Source organism: Rattus norvegicus, chromosome 7, assembly GCF_021556685.1.
Source record: "Rattus norvegicus strain SHRSP/BbbUtx chromosome 7, alternate assembly SHRSP_T2T, whole genome shotgun sequence".
NCBI lineage: Eukaryota > Metazoa > Chordata > Mammalia > Rodentia > Muridae > Rattus > Rattus norvegicus.
Window position 1 is genome coordinate 68,474,719 of NC_141540.1, and position 24,686 is coordinate 68,499,404.

Genomic DNA, 24,686 nt, shown 5'->3' on the forward strand with positions numbered 1-24,686 from the left:
TGAAAAATTAAATTTACAGAAATATTAATAGGAGTTTTAAAAGTATACTGTGTTGGGGGCAGTAGTGGTGGCGCATGCCTCTGATTCCAGCATTCAGGAGGCAGAGTCAGAAAGATCTCTGAGTTTGAGGCTAGCTTGATCTACAGAGCAAGTTCCAGGACAGCTAGGGCTACACAGAGAGACCCTGTCTCAAAATCAAGCAAACAAATAAACAAATGCCAACCCCTCCCCCCCAAAAAATACAAAACAAACAAAAAGTATACTGTGTTGACTCTGTATTGTAAACTCCTTAATATGTGAAAATGGAATCAGATCTGACTTTTTAATATAACTTGCAGATTAATTTTCAATCAGTATTGCTGTTTGACATTGTAAACATATGATCAAGCTTACTCTGCAGTTAATGAAAATGTGTTCAACTAGGGTATTTAACAAAAACAGATGGCACGTCCTAGATGTCTGTAAAATCTACAATTACTGCTATGACTTATTCTCATACAGGGCATCATTTCATTTCAAAGGAGACTGAATAAAATTAACAAAACACCTATTTTGATACGGAGTGTTAAAATCTAGATAGTATATCATTCAAATACCTTGAGTAACAATGTTAGTAATATATCAAATAAAGTAGTATAGAAAAACAAGGTAATAAAACCATTAATATTTTAGAAAATTGGCAGATTTAAAAATGTTTATAAGTTATAATTGAGGCAAAATATTTTATCACCTAAGAGGTAACATTGTTGTACAGGGTAAATGAAGTGTACTCTAAAAACAGACGCTTCACAATTTTTTTATATAAAGGTGTCAATTCTTTTTTTTATTTTATTTATTTTTATACTCCAGAGTTTATTCAATTTTATAAAACTTAAATAATTGCAAGCGTTCTTAATCCTATTTCCAACAAGTGTTATTTCTGTACTTGTAAATGTTTTATACAATCCTATCTATTTACTGTTCTTACTATATAATTCTGCAGTTTAGATTCTAACATTTAAATTCTAACAATTTAAATCTGTAGACACTCAGGAAGTTTTAAAGCTGTGCTTGTCAACCTACTCTTACTGAAACTGTACCATTTCTATCTGAAGTCTCTGCCTACTTCTTCTTCACGTCAAGTGAAAATCAAAAGACAGCCTTATGTAAAACAGTCACTAAGTATATTAATTCAAATTACCACACACACACACACACACACACACACACACACACACACACACACACACACACACACACACCTACCTACCTACAATTCTGTTCATTCCTCAGAAAGGTAAGTCATGCATCCAACTTTCTTTCAAGCTTACAAATGATCACAGAGGAACGTCTCAGGAGGCAGCTTCTGTTACAAGCCCCTAAAATAACCTCCAGCTCCCCTCAGGAGTTCCTGTTTCAGAGTGTCTGAGACTAGAGTGCATTAGGATATTTTTATTTTATGAACGGGAAAAATAAGACTAAAACAGAAAAACAAGAGACACACACACCAGCACAATAACGCTAGTCAAAATAGTGTCTACTAGTGAATACCACTATGTCCTGTTGAGATGAGTGTAAGGGCATAGTACACCTGTAATTGACTTACTTTATAGTAAATGTGGGAGCCATCTGCAATTAGTATAAACAAAATTTTATCCCCAACAAAAAGTAATTTTGATGAATTAAAACTCTCAGTCTTTTGTGCTGGTATGAATGTTTACATGGAAGAGAACTCAATACAGGATCTGAACATTCACAGTGCCCATGTCTCCTTATTATGTGACAGTGCAATGCTAGTATATATTGCATAATTTTTTATGAGTTATGAAATGAAGTTATGTTTAAAGACTGTTTGAATTGGGAAATATCACTGAAAAGGTGTGTTAATATTCCAGCCACTTAGAGAAAGCCTAGGGACAGATGTTTCTGTTTAATTTTTTATGGTTTTAGTTTACAAAACTAATTAGTGGGAAGCTTGACAATGTAAAATACTTACACTCAATTCCTTCTATTACCCACTTATATCATTTAGTTTTCTGCTTCAGATAATTTCTTACCTTTACAAATGTGATGTTTATCCGTGAAAAACAAAATGAGTTTTTTTTTATTTCTTTACCTCCTTTTATATGCTTGATTAATCTTGGATTAAAAGTTCTACAGAGAAACCATGCAGAAGACTCTGCAATGCTAACATTACTTTCCATCTAAGGGTGATCTGGGTTGCCGATGCACTGACCTGGAAGTGTACTCTTTGGTAAACTGTGCTGTTTACACTTATTTTTTAGTATGTCATAGAACTAACCCTTTTCATTATTTTTCCCTTTAAAATCATCTTAGCTATTATCATCTACTTAAAACCCAGACATGTCAGAAGCACTTTACCAAGTTCCTACAAGACATAAGAATTTTAACAGGGAAGTTAAGATGGTAAATGGAATTACTGCTTGATTTATGAATACTTCATAAACTGCTTTAGTGTTTTCAAATGTATAAATATGATGCCATCTGAGAAGTGCACTAACAAGTTAAGTCATATAGAGTGTAAAGGTAACACATAACCACAGGTACCTATCACACCCACTAATACAGACAGGTGATCTTATGTGCATCAGAGTTCTCAACCCTGGGCTGGGAAGTTCCCCAGTAAGATGGCTCAGCATGCCAACTGTTTAGCACACAAGCTTGCCTGGCAACCTGAGTTCAGCATACCTAAGTCACATGATACAGGAAGGACCATGTGACTATCAACTTTTTAAAATACAAGTAAGCAAAGCACATATTTCCACATACTACATAATTCTAAATATCACTTAACATAAAAAAACCCTTCTTAGTATTTAAAAAGTGCTTTTCCCGTGGCCTCTGCTTTCCAGGTAAGACTCACTGACACATGCCTTATTACGGGTGGCTGACCAGACTGAGATGACAAACGAGTTATATCTGCCCTTGAGTGGTTAAGAACGGCCTATAAAAATGTCAAGGTAGAATCTAAATTTTAGAATACAAAATTCTGAAAGTTCTTTTTATTATTTTTCAGCCAACTATTATACTATTCTGTATTAAGTCAAGTAGTTTTTAAAAATGTGTTTTATTTCTTGTGAAGTGACTCTTGAAAGAACTATCAGTAATTTAAAGGAAAGCAAATTTTGATTCAACGAAGACTTTTACCCTAAATTTAGATACAAGATATCTTTTTGCCAACCAATTAAACAAAGAGGTTTTAAGATTCAGTGCTTACTTTCTGTTGTTGATGTTGTTATAATTATTTGATAGAGATGAAGGAGAGATCTTTGGTAAAGTTGAAAAATTGGATGCACCTGGGGACCTTTAAAAATATGAAAATGTCAAATTAGATAAAAAATGAAAAATTATGAAATTATGAAATAAAGAAAAGAAACAGATGACAATGTTTATAGTAAATGAATACTAGAAGTCAGATTTTTGTGGTCAAACTGATTACAGTATCGTTTGGTTTCTAATTTTCAATGTATTTTTCATTTGAAATATAATGGTATAAAGGGAACTTTTTCAAATAAAATTTATGAAATTATAAAACTTGCTATTCTTATAAATCTACTAACTCAATATATCACTTCTCAGGGTAGAGTTCCTAGCACTTTACAACCAGTGTCTGCATTTAAAGGGATGAGGCTATTTACTTTCTCTGCAGGTGCTAAGGTGCTGTAGTTACATACAGTGCTGACACAGGCAGTTTCAGAGAATGTACCTGATTCATAAATCCTGATGTCACTTGGAAAGAGCAAAGGAGAACTTCCAACGGAATCCCAAGAAATAAGTGGGAAAAAACTGTCTCTGGAAAAACTGAAGACCATATATCTATTGGACTTTATGATACTCACTTCATTAATTCAGAATCTTTTTGGGTTGGGGGTGTTAATCTCTACCATGACTGGCATTTAGATAGTAAATGTACTTTAAAGGCAGACAGGAAAATCAATAAACCTATTACAAACAAATAATTAAAGTGCATAAAGCTGCCTGATGGATTCAATTGTCCTTGAGTTCTGTAAACAATTTATATTTCCTATGTAAAATCTAGCTGGTGCCTGAACAATGCAGTGCTAACTCAATCACGGAAGTTCTAAACTTTAATCGAAAAGTTCTAATCTAAAAGTGATGGACAGACTTTGAATCTCCGCCTCTCTTCAGGTGCTGAACAGGCAGGACAATATAATCTACAAAATTTATATTTAGCCTTTATAGAAACACATATGTTACATGAAATAAATGGTGGGCAATGAAATTTCTAAAATAGAAGAAAAAATTTTAAAGTGTAAACGTTTTAAAAAATACTAGTAAAAATTGCCTTTCTTTGTGAAGATTCTTTTTGCTGAAAATTGCGTATTGATGGATTATGTTAGGTGCCTTTCCAAAAGGATGATATTTTACTGTGCTAAGCTAAAATAGAAAATAGTTTTAAGAGAAAATATGGTTGAGAGAACATTTTAAAGCTTTGATGCTGCTAACATTTTAGCTGGTACTTCCACTTCCCAAATATTAATAAACAGAAATATCTTTGCCTTTGATAACTAAAGTCTTTTGTTTGTTTGCTTTTTTGAGACAGGGTTTCCGTATGCAGCCTTGACCTGGCTGGCCTCCATCTCAGAGAGCACCTGTCTCTGACTCCCTCCCCAGGGCTGGGCCTGAAGGTGCACACCACCATACTGGCCGCTTCTTAAACATTTTTAAGTAGAAGGGAAAAAAAATCTAATGGGATCAGAGTTTGAGTTGCAGCAATGAATTGTATATATTAATTTTCAAAACTCAATTCAGTATTACATTCCAGAATTCCCTTCCATTTTACTTTGAGTAAAAATTATGAAAATAAAGATGGGCTCCATTTAATCCAGTGGAGACATTTGCTGCCTGTCCAGAGCCTTTACTACTGATGAGTAGCTGAATTTACAACATTAATCAGATTACTACTATATGCTTTGTTCTTAGTGAGTCTGAGAATATAGGAATCAGAGAAAGGACTGGAAGAGCTCGAAGGGGCTCGAGACCCCATATGAACAACAATGCCAAGTAACCAGAGCTTCCAGGGACTAAGCCACTACCTAAAGACTATACATGGACTGACCCTGGACTCTGACCCCATAGGTAGCAATGAATATCCTAGTAAGAGCACCAGTGGAAGGGGAAGCCCTGGGTCCTGCCAAGACTGAACCCCCAGTGAACTAGACTGGTGGGGGGAGGGCGGCAATGGGGGGAGGATGGGGAGGGGAACACCCATAGAGAAGGGGAGGAGGAGGGGTTAGGGGGATGTTGGCCCCCGGGAAGGGGAATAACAATCGAAATGTAAATAAGAAATACCCAAGTTAATAAAGATGAAGGAGGAGGAGGAGGAGGAGAAGGAGGGGGGAGGGGGAGGGGGGGATGTAAGCAAAATAGATGTAAAACACTAAGTACTTTAACAACTTTTAGAAATTAGAAGTATTCAAAGTAGGAAAAAACAGCGTATGTAAATGTGTGGGGCTGTAGAAACAATTGTGTTTAAAGAATTAACAGTAACCTGTCCCTGGCTGAAATAGGTATATGGTAGTAAGAGGAGGAGGAACTAAGATAGGGACTATAAGGAGCCTTTTATGTCCTATGAAGGAATCAAAGTTTCATCCAACTGTTGGAACATTAGAGATTTTAATGAGGCTCATCAATGTAATCAGACTTACATCCTAATAAGATCATTTACTAGGGGAGAGAAATAGGTGATGAACAGAGTATAGATCAGGAAACTATCCAGACGACAAAGGGGGATTCAATAGAGGGTGGAATTACGAAAGTGGAGGGAGCGAGGACAATAGACTTGTGTCTAGAAGGCAGTCTCAGAGCAGTGTGCATGGAAGCGGGATGAAGAACCAAGACACTTTCGTGGTGTCTGAGGTGAGACACTGGAATGCTATTTGATAGCTTTTTCTGGATTGATATCAAGGTCAATATTAAGTCAAACTCCTGGCACACGTGGATGAATTAAAACATAGTACCCTAACTGCGGTCTTTACTACTCTTAAGTCTTGGCTCCTAAGAACACTTCATAATACACATGTGGCATGCAGTGAGAAAAGGTCTGGAAGATGGGAATGGGTGGGACAATCTTGAGTGGGAAAGGGGATGATATCCAATGCACAAGCAATAGGACTGGTACTATGAAAAGAGAGATGTCTCAGGGCCATGGGAACAGACTGAAGGCTTGGTAGATTTGATCTTGTAAACCTATGGAAACTCTCCTGTAAAAATAACGTCAGTATGTTAAAAAGAAAAACACTGTTTGACAAGTTTATCTTCCTTAACCTCATTGAAAATACCAAAGAAGAAGAAGAAGAAGAAGAAGAAGAAGAAGAAGAAGAAGAAGAAGAAGAAGAAGAAGAAGAAGAAGAAGAAGAAGAAGAAGGAGAAGGAGAAGGAGGAGAAGGAGAAGGAGAAGGAGAAGGAGAAGGAGAAGGAGAAGGAGAAGGAGAAGGAGAAGGAGAAGGAGAAGGAGAAGGAGAAGGAGAAGGAGAAGAAGAAGAAGAAGAAGAAGAAGAAGAAGAAGAAGAAGAAGAAGAAGAAGAAGAAGAAGAAAAGAAACCACCTCAAAAGGACTTTTACTGAGGTGTAGGTTTGGATGTGTGGGGGTGTGCACTTGAGTGCAGTTCCCTGTAGTAGCAGAAGCCAGAAGTGTCAGATCCCTTGAAAGTGGACTCCTAATCAACTGAGGGGTGCCTGCAGTGGGTGCTGGGAACCAAACTCAGGTCCTCTGGAAGAACAGTATGTACTCTCGACTACTGAGCCCTCTCTCCAGCCTACAAAACTTCCTTTACATACTGTCTGGCATGGCGGAAGCCTGCATAAAGCAAATGTGCTACATGCTGAAGCTGACAGACAGTGTGAACCCAAGTGTGAACTAGTCACTAGGTCTCACCCATCTCCTTCTCATCAATGACAGCCTGTGGTTGCTCAGACAAGTGTGCCTATAGGACATTCTCTCAAAAATATGCGGCAGCAGCTTATACTCCAAGGAAAATGAATGAAAATATTAACTAGTAGTGACAAACTTTCCATTTATAATGTTAATTTCAGACTTTTCCCATAAAACCAATTCTTTAAAATGTGAGCTTACAAGAAAGTTGTACTATAAACACCAGTGCTCTGAAGGCCTGTATAACTTAGAGAGTATTTTTTGAAATGACTAATAGTATAGCCAAGTACAGATCTTAGTGTCAGACTACAAGTCATTACCCGTCAGATTCCCATACTGCGATGAGTCTTGTGAGGTGTATGCCGCCTGTGTCCTGTGTCCAGTGTCCTGTGTCCAGTGTCCTGTGTCCAGTGTCCTGTGTCCTGTATCCAGTGTCCTGTGTCCTGTGTTGATTATCTGCAAAGTGCTTTTCTTTTCTAACTGCACGTCCATGTGAACTCTCCATGCAGACAGTGTGTCACAGCAAACTACACACCCATCTGAGAGCTTAGCTGTCTGACACTTAACTGAATATTCTCACAGAGTATTAAGGATGCCTCCCTCAGGGTGGGTGCCATGCCCAGTAGTAGATGTCCAACACAAGGTGAACATAATGGTATTTGTGTAACTTTTTGCCTCATATTGTTGTTTTGACTTTTTTTGTCTTATTAATCTTTTGCTTGCATATTATGATTTCCAATATAAGTGTTTTATGGTGGTTCTTGTTCACTTTTCTTTCTTCTGCCTGTTTGCTCGTTTTATAAAGGCAGGAAGGCAGCAGGCACTGAGTGTGGGCGAAGTGGGGAGGAGAATCAGGGATCAGAGGAGGGAAAGTCTGATCAGAATTACTATATAAAAAGAATACAAATAAAAAGTTATGCCAAAGTGCTTTAATGCTACTCTCAAAGTACCTTCATTTTAAAATAGTTAAATTTATGAATATGTTCTGAGGTTAAAATAAAACTGTTCAATATTGCTATTCATAAATATTTTACACTTAACTTTAATTATGATAAAGTCATAAAACCCACATAAGAGTTCTGTGGGTGGTTGGAAACAACAGGAGACAACAGCAGTCACCACATGCAGGTACCTAGGCGATGGGCTCTTTAGTAAGAGAGTGTGACTAAGAAATCAGGATCTCTGAATGGTGCCTCATTACATCCATCGATGAGGGAATGTATATATTTAGGCATGCAAAACAGAGAACAAATTATCTGGTTCAAATAGATGCAGTGTCCTGCCTATCAGGAAAAACAAGTTGATGTTAGAAGTCCTAATACTAAGAACAGTATTAGCTTGTCTTACGAGAAAGGTTTAGCATGAACCACCTCTTATCTCTGAGTGCCTACTATGAATGAAAGAAGAACTTTATATAAATCTGAGGATTACTAACACATGTAAGAGGTGTAAGGATAGCTGCTGCATAGACTCTGTGGAGGCAGGGACAGTCTCTCAGACTCAGTGTGAATGATCCCTCCCCAAGAGAAACAAGGATTTTATTAAATTGTGAATAGTAGTTAAGGACAGCTTTGGCAACAGCTAGATGTCTTCAAGACAGGCAAGGGGTGATGGAAGTCCACCAAAGGAGAGAGCCCAAAAGGTAGTTGGGAGAAATTGAAGGTTTGTTTCCCAATGTGGTAGATTTTTATTTATATTCATAAGCAAATGGCATTAGAGAAGAAACAAAGATAAAGTGGGGCTCCTATATGGATAGTATGTCAGGCACTGTATGTACAGGAAGGATGAATTAGTAAGAGAAGAGCAAAGAAAAGTCTAGGATGTTCTGATACAAAAACAGGTAAAGGTTATCCTTAAAGATCAAGGAAATTAGACCAAAAAGGAGAGATTGGCTACAGATAAAGTTGAAGTTTGCTAGTAAAGCATTATTGATAAGTGACCATAGCTCATGCATTGATTTAGACTGCTAAACCATATTTCACATAGCCCTTTCTAGCTAAACTTTAGAACTAATGCCATGTTATTTATAAGTTAGCCAATCTTCTGAGGATGACCAGTGGCACTTGGCTCTCACTATGATTAATTTAAAAACTACCCTGTCCCTGTTCCAGTGGTTTTCTACAGAGAACAAAGGAAATGTTTGGAATACTACATTGTGACTGTCTGGATATCAATCCATTTATCTAGCAGTAAACTAATTTTGGCCAGTGTAGGTTACATGCAATATAAGACATTGTATTTATCTCTTTAAAAGTCAGAAAGGTCAGATGCCAATTTAAGAGGAAATTAAACCTCAACAGTACCATACCTGTAGAATCTGAATTTTCTGCCCAACATGGCGTTTCAATTAATGAATGCAATTCAATACTAAGCTGACATTCTTACTTCAAAAGAGAACACAACTTGTCAACTTGCTCCGTCTCAGTACAGTGTGACTGTTAAAGGAAATGGGCACTTTTTGTGCTGACCCTTAACCCAGTGACTTCTATGTACCAGTTCTTTTTATCCTTCTGGTTACACAATGTGGCTTCTTCTCTTACATGTCCACAGAAGCACTTTATACAGTGGCATAGAAGCACAGGACCGTTACCAGTCATCTGCATGCCTATTATGTAGCCAAGCGAGAACGTGATGAGCGACTGTACCAACTGCATCACCTACAGTGTTTCTTCTTTCATAGCACAATGATATAAGATGCTACAATACTGGGTTAAGTTTATGCTCTACAGTTTCTGCTATTGCGTCAGCATTCTGTCATCAGAACACCGTAAGGAACAGAGAGACAATGCAACGTTAACAACTACTGTCATGGAAGGCAGGCTCAGCAGCTGAGAGCACTCAGTCTTACAGATTGTTTAACATCTACATGAGGGCTCACAACACGTGTAACTTCTGTCCCAAGGGGATCCAATGCCCTCTTCTGACCTCCGCATGAACCCATGTGACACATATATAAACATGCAGCAAATCACTCACAACATAAAACAATTGTTGGCACCGTTTATCTTTCAGTCACACAATACTTTACTGATGAACTCTGATGTTTATTTGTCCAAGAGACACAGAACCATCACGGTTTTCAACTTCTTCCCACTAAATACCTTCTCACATTTTTGTCAGGATTTTTTTTTTTAGTAATTAATAAAAATGAATGAATTCTGATGTTATTTTCACAAACAAGAATTTTTACTAGTTCAGAAAAACAATCTAACCTACTTTGCTATATAATTGTAATAATTTAAAGCATTTTAAAATAGTTATACCTAACTTAGACAATAGAGAATAAATTAGAATAGCAAATATAGTCAAAATGAGCTTGCATCCTAGAAGTCAGAACTCAGGAATAAAGTGCTTTCCGTTTTTCTCTTGTTGGTTATACTGATGTAGTTTTCTCTTCCTTTTAGGAATGTCAGGCCTTCCACAATTATCTTACCTTACAGTTTCCTATTTGACACAGTTTAACCATCCATGCACTTACACTAGCTTGTTCTCTAATGCTAAGGTCATTGAAAAGAAGACACAATAAACACAACAGAAAATTAGGAGGAAACTTTTAAAGGTAAAACTGCAAAAGGCATTTTTGGGAAGTATAAGAAAATGTACACTCACACATGGATTATACTCCAAGTTCTAAAGCAACCAATAAACATGGGATATTTTAAATTTATTGCATATATATATATATATATATATATATATATATATATATATATCAAAACATCAAATTGTATGTTGCTATTTAACGTGAAAATTTAAATCACTTTTGAGGGGTTCTTATATTTTTAGATTTCTAACAGATTTTGGGTTTCTTTTCATAACTTAAATGCATCTTTTAGCTGTTTTAAGCAAAATGATGTTTTCTCTTTAATATTTATAATATTTAACATTTCTTCAAGTGCCACTTAAAATTAATGGTTTAACATAAATGCTAACAATTTCAATAATGATCAAAACGGGTCTTGTAAAACCTGCCTACAGGCAAACTGTATTCCATTTTCTTGATTCAGGATTGATGTGGGTAGCCCCTGATGACAAGGGTTGGTGCCATCCAAGAGCAGGTGGTCAAAGATAGCCTAAGCGAGAAGGCTGAGCAAGCCTGGAGCGTCAGAGAACAGCATCTCTCCAGTTTCTGCCTTCTGCTTCCTGAGTTCCTCCTCAAGTTGCTTTAGGTCACGGTGGTGTTTTATCAGACTAGTAGAAACCCTGTGACATGCCTCCAAACACCAAGCAAACAAAACTACAAAACAAAACAAAACCCCATTATACTCCAGAGAGAATAATCCTCTGATGTTTTAAACAACCAGACTGCCCTGAGCTCTCTCATTTGTTCTAGGCCATTTGCCTGTTTTATGGTTCCTCCCCATCCCCTATATTTTGAGTAGTGTAACATTAGAGGTCTTTTACTTAGTTTTGTACTAATTCTGTTATCTACTAGATAAATTTTTGCATCTTTACTTACAGTTTTGTTGGTTTATTTTCTACATGGTTTGGTATTAGTCTATAAATTCAAGCCTTTTGCTTACATATAAATAAAACATTGCTGTAATACAGTACAGCTTTCTGATAACAATGCTAAGGGTGCTTGCTTGCCACATCGGCAGAGCTGTACATCAGATGATCCATGAAACTGAACATCTTGATCAGTTATCCTACCAAGAACAGATCGCTGGCCCAGGCACAGACAAGGCCTACTGATTTATAATATGCCAGCCTGTCAGTTTCTACAGCTCTCAGTAGGTTGTAGATCTAGACAATTTATTTATTTTTCTTTGAATTATCTTATCATTACAACATTCTTCCTTCTCTTTCCCCTTCAATCCTTGTTATATACCCCTCCCAGTTTTCCTTCAGATTCATAGCTTCATCCGTCATTAATTATATATATATATACATATATACATATATATATATATATATATACACACACACACACACACACACACACACACACACACAAACATCTCATGTTACCTTGCATGTATGTTTTTCAGGGCTGATCATTTGGCATTTGGTCAACTATTTGATGGTCACCTGACACTGAGTGACCATTTGATGTGCTCTTCCCATCTAGATATTTGGTCATTAGTGTTACAGGGTTCTTCCACGGTGTGTGTGAATAGTAAGTTTATTTATCTTTTGTCTTAATTGAAATGTGTCCGTATTTCACAAGGAAATACACTGTTTACTATTACTGATTTTGGTTACATAAGATTTCTTAAGCTAGGAGAATTTTCTTTTATTGTTAGCTTTCTAAGATTCCTTTTGTACACAAGTGCAAATATTAAACATTTTATATTCTGACACTGTCATTTGACAATATAATACATTAGTGTAGTATTATGGTTTCCATTAAGCAATACTTAAAGTTTTGTTAGCATCCTTACTTACTGAACTTAAAAACACTCTAAGTGTACTTACTTCCATGCCTCTTCATTATTACATCATCATTCACCAGGATTTATTACATGAGTATGGTGTATTAGGTATTGAGAAATTGTTTTCTACTCTGACAAACTACAAATACTCTGGTTATGTGAAGAGATGTAATGATTATGAAAAACTGATCTGGACTGAATGCTGTCTATGGCTAGTAACCCCACCTAATTTGGAAGCTGACACAAAAGAATTCCGTGAGCTCCTGAGTTCAAGGTCAGCATAGGCAGTCTCTTGTAACAAGAGGGAATGGTAGAGAAGACAGTCAGGAGAACGCAGTAATTTTATACAGAAAAGGTTTCCAAACTTTACTGCTCATATCGGAGCATAAGCAAATTTTATTATTTAAAATTGTTTCAAGATTCAGTAAAAATATAACAATATAAACATAAGTGAGAAAAACAATTACGATTTTGATTAAGCACTAAAATGAATATTTATAAAAGTCTATAATTTCCAAATTTCTACTTGTTAAGATATCTATGATTCAACTCACAGGCTTTTAATTCTTCCTATTAAAATTTCTACTTTTATTCGAAATTTTATCCATGTATTATGTTCAACTAAGCAGGGTTCAATATACACCTCTAAGAAATTAATATATTTAAGAACCAACTCACAAGAAATTTAAACAATAACAACAAAACTTTACCTAATATAAAAAAGATAAAACCTCTTCCTGAAGGTGCATTTCCTTTAGAAGAAAACTTGCAGTCAAGTAGCAAGGCTGTTCTGTTTTATAGATTTGCTATGTCAGCACGTAATAAATTACTAATTTAATTACAAGTCATTAAAGTTTTTCAAAATTCAGATCTACAATCCCTTACCAGAGAATCTGAAATTCAGGGTTGTAGATAATTAAACGACCCTCCAGTTAGTTATCTAGCAGAAGGGAAGGTTGAATGGCTATGAAGCTGTCCATAGATCTCGTTCATCTTCCTTAGCACTGAAGGAACCTCAGTGTGAATGTAGATGCTCTCTTTACACTACAGAAATAGTACAACTATAGACACATGGATTACTTCTCAGAGATCTGAAGTTTATGTATTGAAATATAAATAGGATTGTTTTTCATAATGTAAATCTTATCATTTTGAAAACATTTTCAACTCTGTTTACCATTCAAAGCACTCAGTATTCCAGATACTATCTCTACTTATTCACTTAAACTCTAAAACATTTGTATAATAAAAATACTACTCTCGCCCCCAGACTGCCTTTCATAAAGAAGCATTTAAAAAACAGATATAAATCACAAAAAAAATCAAGAAAACATAAACTGCTTAAGGATCTGACTATATTAGACAATGCAACATTTATTTACACTGTGACTTATTCTAAAAGTGATTTGACGTTGAAGGCTTGAAATCTGTAACACATCAATCAAAGTGTAAGTATAAACTTAGGAGATGTCTCCAAGAGTGAACTAGGAAAGATGAAGAACACATGTGTTCTTGCAATTCAGTCAGCTTTGCTACACTGTGGACTTCGGCATCTGAAGGAGACGCAGCATCATGCAATAGACCACAAGGAGGAGGAGGAGCACTTACTTAGGAGCAGAGGGACCCCTGGGCCACGTTCCGTCTTCATTTTTTTGTTCTATCACTAACACCTGCAAACATGACACAACAAAGGGTGTTTTTCCACAGCTATGAAGGCAGAACAGCTTCAGGAGACAAGTGGATAAGGACTATAGTAACCAATTATTAAAGGACACAAGACAAAATGGTCTAAAATAAGTCAGCATTGATAGTGAAGAAGAAAAAAGGGGAAAATATCACTGGTTCTATAACTTTAAGAAAGTATAAGCCAAATAACAGAATATACATTGTTTCAGTTTAAGGTGTATACTTTTAAGATTTATTTGAACTTGTAACATAGACTGCACAATTAACAAATGACCTATCAGTGGCTATATGATGATTTCATTATTATTATGCAAATACTGAGAAACTGTGGCAAAAATAATTCCAAACCATACATTACTTCTAATTTATTTTGGGATTTGAAGTTAGTATTCATCTTTTATTATTTATATGAATTCTGAAACCTCTTTAGAAATGTTTTTATTACATCTATGCATCTATGCATTTATTTGTAGTGTGTATGAGCTCCAATGTGTGTAGGTACCCATGATATATGGGCGTACCTGTGCCTTGGTGTACACAACACATGGAGATGAGAGGACAATTTGCAGGAGTCATTTCTCTCCCTCCAGTAATGTGCATGGACCTCAAAGAGTAAGACTTGGCAGCAAGTGTCTTTACCCACTGAGCCATCTTGCCAGCCTTACATTATGAAATTTCTAGTACATAACTGACAGGCACATTTAGAAGAATCTCATAATAAAATTATGAATACTCAAATTCCTTGCTGCAGCATGTGTCAGGTAGACAAAAATCATCTTAGTAATACAGAATCCATGCCAAGACAAAGCTACTTTAAAACGTCCCCAGCTCTTTCCCTTTATGTTTAGATTAACAAAGCAGCCTCCTTGTAGTTCCTATTAAGGATGAGTCTATGTAAGGAAGAAAAAAATTAAAAATACTTAAAGAAGTTTGATATACTACTAGCGAGAAACTAAAAATCTAAATTTTCATGGTAAAACTATAATGCAAGACAATAAACATGAACTGAAATATAGTTAACTATAAACTTGAATATATCCTATATATTTAGTTTCATTAACTTTTTCTTATATTTACAATTACAAAGTACTATACCTACTACAGTGATATTCTTTGGTGGACTGTGTGCTTCCAAACCTTTTATAAATTGGCTTTTTGACCCTAGTCACATAAAATGCAACGGATAAAATATAATGGGTAAAGCATGAAGTGTGAAGTGTAAGTGATATTGACATATTCATCCAAACACTCATGTAACTTGTTAAAAGAGCTCATTTCACACTCAAAAAAACTTTCTGCTGCGTGCGTAGCTTTCTAAGTACATTAAGTAGCTGGCACCCTCACCTCTCTATATTCTTTTCTTTGCCTACCAGTTATGCACAATCTCAATTTTCTAAATATCATCTCAGTGTGGAAGTATATTATTTAAAAGACTTATTAAATAGAATTTATTGAGTGATTCACAGCTTAAGATTTTCTTTACTAAAACTTGCAAGTACAGTGATACATTATCAACTATATCTGTATATACATAAATATTATGATCATTTGAAGGAGTTAAATCAGGTATAAAACAAAGAATTTCAGCTACTAAAAACTCCCAGTTAACATTTAGTACTGTTTAGCAACATTTCAATATTCCATATTTTAAAGTCATAGACAGTATTAATAAGCCACAAGAAATAATAAAATTCACTCCTTTATATAAATGTATTAGTTTTATTTATTATATATAAGTACACTGTAGCTGTCTCCAGATACACCAGAAGGGGGCATCAGATCTCTTTACAGATGGTTGTGAGCCACCATGTGGTTGCTGGGAATTGAACTCATGACCTCTGGAAGAGCAGTCGGTGCTCTTAACTGCTGAGCCATCTCTCCAGCCCACAAATGTATTAGTTTTTTGAGTTAAGTTTTGCTTATTGTTAAAGTTTTGAAAAATCCAATATTTAAAGGGAGACAGGGAAAAAAATCAATCAATATGAACAGGCAAACTTCAATAATCTCTCTCTTCCTTTCTTTTACCTGTTTATTTTTAAGTAATGTACATTTTTATGTATATGTACTGGCATGTGCACAAGTTCAGGAACCTGAAGAGGCCCAAAGAGGCTTGGAATCCTTTGAACCTGGAGTTACAGATGGTTGTGAGTCACCAATGTGGGTCCTGAGAACCAAGCTCAGGTCCCTCTGTAAGCACTGAGCCATGTCTTGAATCCTATTCTCTCTTACTTTCTAAGGTGCTTTACCTTACAGTAAGAGTGGAGTGGGCAGGATCAAATGAGGGTTAAGGAGACAGCTCGGTGAATAGGAGTGTGGCATGCTCTGATTTCAAATGCTCAGCATGCACATAATAAGACTGGGCAGGACTGTATTTGCCTAGAATCCCAGCACTAGGAGCTGGGTACTGGGATGAGAAAAGTACATTTTGGGAACTCAAAGCACCCAGCTACCAGTTCAGCGAGGAGTGCTGGCAAGAGATAAGGTAAACAAAAAGAAAATGACACTGATATTCTTCTCTAGTCTCTGTATTCACATTACATACACAATATTTTTATTTTGAAAAATTTAGTGTATATTCTTTGAATCATACCTCCTCACAAATGAACAGAAATCATCACAAATATTTAATCTCATTAAACTAACTTAATTCTCTCATTAAGTCTAATCTTCAGACTGACAAATATATATCTATCAACAACATCGAATCTGGGGAAAATAACATCCATTAGATAAGGCTACTAAAACACTGAATGAATTAACTCTACATCATTTCAAATAGTGCTCTTACTTCAAGTACCAACAGATGGTAAGCAGAGTAGGATTTGTGTCTGGTGGGGATGGAGGGAACTCATTATCTGTGAGGAGACTAACTAGGTCTTATTTGATTGTTAATCAGGCAACTTTCCTACTGCGTGTACTGAATTTGTAGTTACGCTTAAAACTATAATGGTTAAAATGAGTTTGAAAATCATTGCTTTGAAGTTTCTGAAATTCTGGAGGGAGGTAGATGGCTAACAGCACCATTTCTTTTATTCTTTAAAAAATTTTAATTGTCTGCATTCAGGTGTGCTTGTATGTGTGCACATGCTGTGTGGCCAGAGGGCCATGGAAGGCATCATTCTTCAATAGAGATTCACCTATTATTCTTCAGTATGATTCACCTTGTCTTGTGAGGTAGGGTCTCACTGGAACCTGGGCTTGCCAATTACACAAGGAGACCTGGGATTTGCCTGTCTCCATCACTCCAGTGCTGGGGATCAAACTCAGGTCCCTATGCTTGCATACAAGCACTTGGCACACTGGACTAGCTCCTTAGCTCCCAAAAGGATTGTCTTTGCTAGCCTAGTATAATACTTGACATATAGCAGGCATTTACTAACAATTAATTTATCTTAGTTTTTTTTATAACTCTATCACATTATTGATATTAATAATAATTTTCAAATAAGCTGGCAAAAGAAAGCCATCTACACGCGGAATCACCAGTCACTCTATTAGGTACTAGCTGCTAAAAAAAACAAACTAATCAAAACATGAAGCTTAGAGCCTAAGTATATAGGGGAGAAATTCTTTAAGGATCAGTGGGTATTGAGAAAAAGAGGGACAGCTGAAGAGGCGCTATGATCCCTGGGTTGGAATCTGAAGGGTAAATTAATGTGATCTGATGCATACATAATGGGATGAGATGGATACTATGAACATTTGAACTGTTAGAACATTTTACTGGACAGATGCAGGGAAATGGGAAGACTAGTACATCAGGCAGATGGGTAATGCATTTAAAAGCATACTGTAGGAATCCTACAGTAATCAAAAGACAAGAATAATCTAAAGATGGACAACCAGACGAGAGGCTCACCCAGGACCTGCATGCTGGCTAAGAGCTCTGGACTTCATAACCTTTAAGGACTCAAAAAATATTTATGAAAGCCAAATAACTAGATTTGCATTTAATAATGAATTCTGGTAAAGGAGGACTTTGTAAATATGTAAGAAAGTAGAGGTAGCGAGATGTGTTGTGCTGGGACAGGGACAGAAAGAAAGAGAAAGCTACAAGGTAGGATCAGTTCCTCACTGTAATTAAACACCCTATCTTCTCAATATATTGAATTCTTTGAATTACATCAGAAGGGAAGATGGAATTGAGAGCTGGTAGACCCATAAGGGATGGGCATACTAAGGTTCATTTAGCCCACAGCTCTGTTGAGTTACTGTAATGCAGGTGTACGCACCGTGTCTAGCTGCATTTACACTGTTAATATATATGGGATAGTCACAGTGGCCTTCTTATGTAACGCCAGTAGAGACAAAACCACTTTTTGATCCTTTATAGAAAGTCTGCTTTTACAATATTAGCTTTTGTGACTGAAAACATTCTTAAGAAATAGAGTGTTTCCAAGTGCAAGAAGAAAGTTAGAAATCACTGTTATTGATCAAGGAGGCTAGAGATGAGTTAAAAAGAAGCAGCATGAGACAGAACTCACCATACATTACACAACACTCACAAAGTCTTTTATTGCAAAAGCTGCATTTAAAATAAACATCAGTCTTGGTCTGGAGAGATAGCTTAGCCTTTAGGAATATTTGCTGTTCTTGCAGAGGACTTAAGTTCAGTTCCCAGCACCCAGTTGGCTTACAAGTACCGGTGACTCCAGTCCTAAGGACTCCAACGCCTTCTTCTGGTCTCCACGGGCACCAGGAATGTATGTGGTATCGAAATACACGCAGGTACTCAAACATACACATAAAGCACAATACATCTTACAAAGAAATGATTGCTAACAAATACCTGTCCTTGGTATAGGCCGGCATCCTGGATGGTGCTGTCTGGCTTATTCAGTGGCTCAAATGTGTTACTCATATACTTGTTCCACAGTCTGGCCTCCTTTTCATCTGGAATATTGAAGATCTTTCTTATTTCCTTTTCAATTGTGTCTGAAATTTAAGAAGGGAAGATATGTAAATACGGTTAATTTAAAAATAGTTTATTAGCTACAGAGAGCTCAATTCTTACCAGACTAAGCATTATAAATTTATTAAAATAAGGATAAAATAGCAAAAAACCAGATAAATAAGAATTCAAAATGCTGTGTCTGTTAAGGGAGACAATGATAATTTTAATACCAACATGATTATTTGAGAAATTTAAGATTGTAAAAGTTAAAAATTAAAATTGTCTAACACTAAAATGTAATTTGTTCCACAGAATAAACTTTTAACACAATATAAAATCAATGTGTTTCTAAGACTATGTAGGAGTTAGAAACTAAAGTATGGTAAGGAGATACCAGCAATGGAAAAGATTTGTATTCATATGCAATCAATTTAAGAATATCTCACATGAAACATACCCTTTACACTCTGAGACTATGTGTGGGTGGTAAAAACACATCCAAATATCACATTTTTTTCCTTAAAGATTCTTCTTAAACAGGAAGACAACTGTTACACTTATCTAGTGCGTTTCTTTACTTGCGTGTGAGGCGGCATGAGCATGCATGGGTATTGTGGGCAGAACACACAGTAAGCTTCAGTGTGGCTGCGAGTACAACATTCCCTGCCGAGCCATGTCGCTGGCCCAGTGCTCCGAGGTTTTTACCTGAGCAACTGCAAGACCAGGCAGTTAGTTAATGATGCAGGGAAGAACATAGAATAGAAGACTTCTCAGCAGGGGACAAAGTCTGACTTTATGATAACTAAGATTCCTATGCTGGGTAGAACACTAGTAAAATACTTTAAGCCAGAAAATTAGATAAACTATTATTAATCTTTACTAACAAAGAACTTTTAGGAAGCCTTTGAACAAAATTATGTTCTTAGCACTTGGCCTCAAATGTTGAATTTTATCTTCTACTGGACATGCTCGGTGCCAAAACAACAATTTAGAAGTAAAACATCAAAGACAAGCCCTAAGATGCCAAACTATTTTAAATAGTTTTTTGTTGCTTTTGTTGTTGTTGTTTTTTTTTTTTTTTTAACTATAAATTATATGGGCAGTACAAGCTGAAAGCAGAGTATTTTATTCATTTAGTAGCAACATGAAAATGGAGATTTAATTTTCTAATTTTAGGTAGACAATTTAGTAAAGCTTTTAAAAAATCAGTTTCAATCACATTTTTAAAAGACCACAATGGTAAGTATATATATCTCCATGTTTTACTTATTATTCTAATTCCAAGCAATGTGAAAAACATCTACTTAACAGAATAAGAAATTTCAAGTTATACAAAAATTTAGTACATTTACAATTTTGTGACATATATTCAATGTCTGTACCCTTAAAAAGTATTAGTATAATTAAATTTGGATTAAAATCTGTGTCACATCAAGCTTCCTGATAAACAGATATTCTGCATAAATTACATTTATCCTCTGTAAATTTTTATTTAGTATGTCAAGTAAAAACTTCCTAATGGTTGTTTTCAATGTAGAAATTAAAATCAGTTGATTTCTGGAGTTTGTCAGTAAAATAATCACCTAAACAAAAGTTTCTGATGGATTCAGATTTTTCTATAACATTTTTGTTACAATAAAGATTTATAAATTGCAAGAGATGTTATGATTACAGGTACCCATAACTGTGTGATTGGAATTAAGGCTCACTCCTCAGACAAAACCATGCTGGGCACTGTTCAGCTGGCCAAGAACCTGTGCCCGGACGGTCACACACCCTACATGATGACTTACTATTACTACTTTGCTAAACTGGTCCAGTTGCCTTACAGTATTTCTTCTTATAACTGTGAATACAGTCTCTTATTGGCTTATATTTCCAACAAGATCACTTTTATTATTATCTTTTTAATAAATACTTTATAAAGAAGATAAATGTGCTCTTCTTTGTTAACACTGTGCATTATAAAGGTAATAAGAGAAGACAGGCTAATGGGGGCAAATAAAATCTAATTATATCACATACATATATGAACATTTCAGTTAAACTTACTAGCATATATAATTAACATGTGTAATTAAAAAATTTAATGTGTTAAATTCATTGTCAGTATTTGTATATTTATATTTTTTATGGCTACAGAGAAGTAGGTCCACTGAGAGCTGAGTTGTTCATGAACAAACCCTCAATATGCTACAGTAACATCAAGCCTGCAGCCTCAGCTACTGACCTGTAATGAAGGAAATACCAACTGGCTTTCCCTTCTCCATACTTGACCAGGTTTGTTTAAATATGGTTCGTTTAAAGGTCTACTTAAGTTTATATTTTGTCGCTATAAACATGGCACACCTTTCTTTCAAATGCTAATTTTAAAATATATGTGGTTTCTTAGATTAAAACTGGCACAAACATTAAATTCATTAAATAAACACAGTGAAAAACAAGCTGGCCCACTGGAAGCTGCATGGCCCAGGAAGCTGAGCTACTTCCGTTTATGAATAAACCCCCAAGCGGTGAGCAGCCCAGTAGTCTACAAGCAGGAGTCACAGGTAAGGCAGTGGTTTAGAGTCCAACCAGGAGTTCCCGGGTGAACATCTAAGGCAGTGGTCTGGGACAGGAGCCTCCATTACCTATTGTGTCAGCTTTGCTAAATCTCCGAGTTACAACATTGTTCATGTTCCCATTCTCGCAGAGCTTCAGTTCTGTGAGGTAGACTTCCACTTTGCAGTGCTTTACAAACATGCCCTGTTCTACCACCTTAAAGAAAGAAAACCAATTAGTGTGGAGTCTATCAATACATTGCATTCTCACAGTAACACATACCTGTAACAAGGCTTTAGAAAAAACTATAGAGAGCCAACAAAATATAATTAGCAAGTATAATCATAATTTAAAACATTAACAGTTTTGAAAGGCATTCTACTGATCTGTTAATATTTTGGTATACCATAAACAATAAATTTACTCCAGTTTAATGAAAATGATTATACACAAGTCTACTCTATCCAACTCATGTAAACTCTGAATAAAGATACAGACATGCCTACTTTCTAACAATGCTGAGATAGAAAACTTACATGTAACTGTAAGTACTTCTGAACTTTATGTAACTATCTATGAGGTCTGTTACCAGTATTTATGCTAACATATGTCTTTTAAAATGACAGCTCTGGCCCTGTAATAGTCTAAAATGACTTTGTCTGACCTTCAAATGTGCACTTAGTAAGTCTATATAACACACAAACAAATAAAAAGTAGTCAAGCATGCAAATAAAGAAAGTATAAAATGATAAACTAGATATTAGGTTCACCTTTCAAGTAAGTGTATTTCCTTTTGCTCTTCTAAAGGTTAACTGTAGGATTTCAGTCATGAACACTGTTTCTGAAGATAGTAACTGGCCTGATACATGACACTTAGACAGACATGGCAAAGGGAGGCTCCAATGACTGACACAGACTAGCAGCCGCATCAAACTCAATACAAGAATGGCAAACTTCCCTTTCATGGCCAGGAAACCTGTCTCAACTCACGGTTTTAAATGACTATCTGAAGTTTGCTGTAAAATCCAGCATTAATTCCTTGGATATGTTCTCTTAATTATGTTTGTTACAAATCTATAAAATAGTCTCACAGACTACATGTCTCTAATTTTAATAGGCTTAATTCACAGTGTAAAACTTAAATTTTGACTCAACTAAGATGCTTTAAATTTCTTACACAGAATGATGCAGAGTTTAAAGAATGTAACAATATACTGAATTTTTATAACTTTCTTGTAGCTAATTAATAATTAAAAAACTAGAAATCAAATACTGTTACCAACAAGTTTGGGACTGGGATTTAATAGTCAAGTAAAATCCTAAGATACTACACTACTGTAATTAATTTGTATTCAGTTGTAAACACTCTCCACAATGACTTTACCTATTCCTTTTTCTTTTCCTTTGTAGCAATGGAAAGAATTTCATCAAGTAGCTGAAGCAAGCCCCCCTCCACTGGAGATCTTAATGTTCAGTATTTGGGAGGCAGAGTAGGCTTTTCAATCATTTTTATAAATTAATTTTTATTATCATTTACTTTAAATTTTGATTCTTGTGTTTCTGCTGGCAGTTGGGGATTATCAAGTGCCTCCATTATTAATTGCTAGTTTAATCCTACTAGGGACTTGGAAATATACTGGATCATTTCTTTTATGTTATTTTGGGAGTTTGATGACCCAGGATATTTTACTAGTTTACCGGTGATCATTATTAAGAGTATGGCATCCTTAATTCCTAATGGATCTTGTTAAAATATTCCTGTGAGTCATCTCTGACATTCCTATGGTAATGTTACAGGGCACGCTTCGGCTTTAAATTCTTAAGGCCATGTTTTCAGAAATATTTCTTGGTTTTTACTGCCATTTTGAATTCTGAAAGTAATAAAATCCTCAAAGCTAATAAAATATTGTTATATTTAAAGATTCCATTTTTAGCTTATTATCCTTATACAAGGACTATAGGCAATACAATTAGATATTGGGCACTACTTTGGCAAATCACCAAATCCATGACATAGTGTTTTTAATCTTTCGGTTTATAGTAGAGACATTTGCAAAGGTTATATTCCTACAGCTGTCAAGGCCTCCCTACTGTCCCTTCAAGTGCTCACTGGCATTCTCCTCAACCCCAAATTCTCCTCAGTTTGCTTATGGCCCACTAGGTTTTTATTGATACCTATGTTTTATAGTTTCTGCTCACTGTGTAGCCAAAGCCACATCTCTTGCTGTGTTAATTTACAGCATCCAGGTAACTTAACTAGCATGAACAACCTACCGCTACATGACAAATTATCTTGGACTTACAGGAGACACCCACATCATTTCTGAGGATAAAAACCTGTAGATTTAAGCTATCCTGATCTGGGGTGAGACTTCTCTTGAAGTCCTGTCAAGCCCTGGGCTATAGAAGACTCATTTAGAACTGACATCCACATTCCTGTCCTAGAGTATCTGCATGTCCTTGCTATGCACAGCGCAATTTCCCATGACAGAGAACTAAGAGGAATGGAAAGGGGAGAAAAAATACACCTAAGATATAAACTGCAGAGTTTTTTATAACCTAATCTTAAAATATATCACAGCAGGTATAGGAAAGCACACAAGTAATCCTAAAATCCTAAAATCAGGAAAATAGACAGGAGGATAAAGAATTTAAGGTCTTTCTATCTTCCTCTCCTTATGAAGACTCCCTTTCCTGGCCACAGAATCCGGGGTTGGCAGTTACTTTCTTGTAGTCCTCTGAGAGCAGTGCAGTTTCCTGGCTTCCATTACTTCTGGAGGGAAACAAGTTTCTTTGATTTATGCATTTTTTGAGGACAATGTATCCCTTTGTCCAGAACTTCTGAGGAATATCTTTGGTCTTATGAACTTTTGATATGCGTTTATGTCTCTTCAGTCTGAGACTGTTTCCTGACTAGAATTTGTATCTCTCTCTGTTTGAAAACAGCTTCAGCTGTTCCCTCTTCAGGCATTCCTCTACCTGCTCCACTCTTCTCCCTGGGATTTCAGTGATGGGGACGCATGTTAGACTTAGTCACCATACTAGTACAACTATGCTCTTTGAAGACAGTCTGGTCTTTTGCTTTAAATACACACTGTATATTTGTACTGACACAGACTGGTTTAAAGATTCACTTTTCACTGTTTACCACTGCACTCGAATGTAAGTGTATTAACTTATTAGGTTCCGAAGTGTTGGGATCTTGTTTACCAGTCTTGTTCTACTGTTCAGTTGTCACTAAGTCTAGCTTCACCATTAGCTGTACTCTGAGCTCGCCCTCTCTACTGGTATGTTT

At 35.9% G+C, this 24,686-nt stretch overlaps 1 protein-coding gene across 15 annotated transcripts in view; it reads right to left on the reverse strand.

The window, feature by feature from the left end:
- Nucleotides 1-24,686, reverse strand: part of Usp15 (ubiquitin specific peptidase 15) — a 163,074-nt gene that overhangs the window by 44,353 nt on the left and 94,035 nt on the right. For 5 of the 15 annotated variants that reach the window (NM_001433839.1, NM_001433848.1, NM_145184.2 and 2 more), the window contains 3 exon segments: nt 21,481-21,607; nt 18,746-18,891; nt 13,879-13,940 (listed from right to left, as the gene is read on the reverse strand). In NM_001433839.1, the coding sequence (NP_001420768.1) occupies nt 13,879-13,940; nt 18,746-18,891; nt 21,481-21,607 (335 nt within the window). 15 annotated transcript variants of the gene reach the window in all.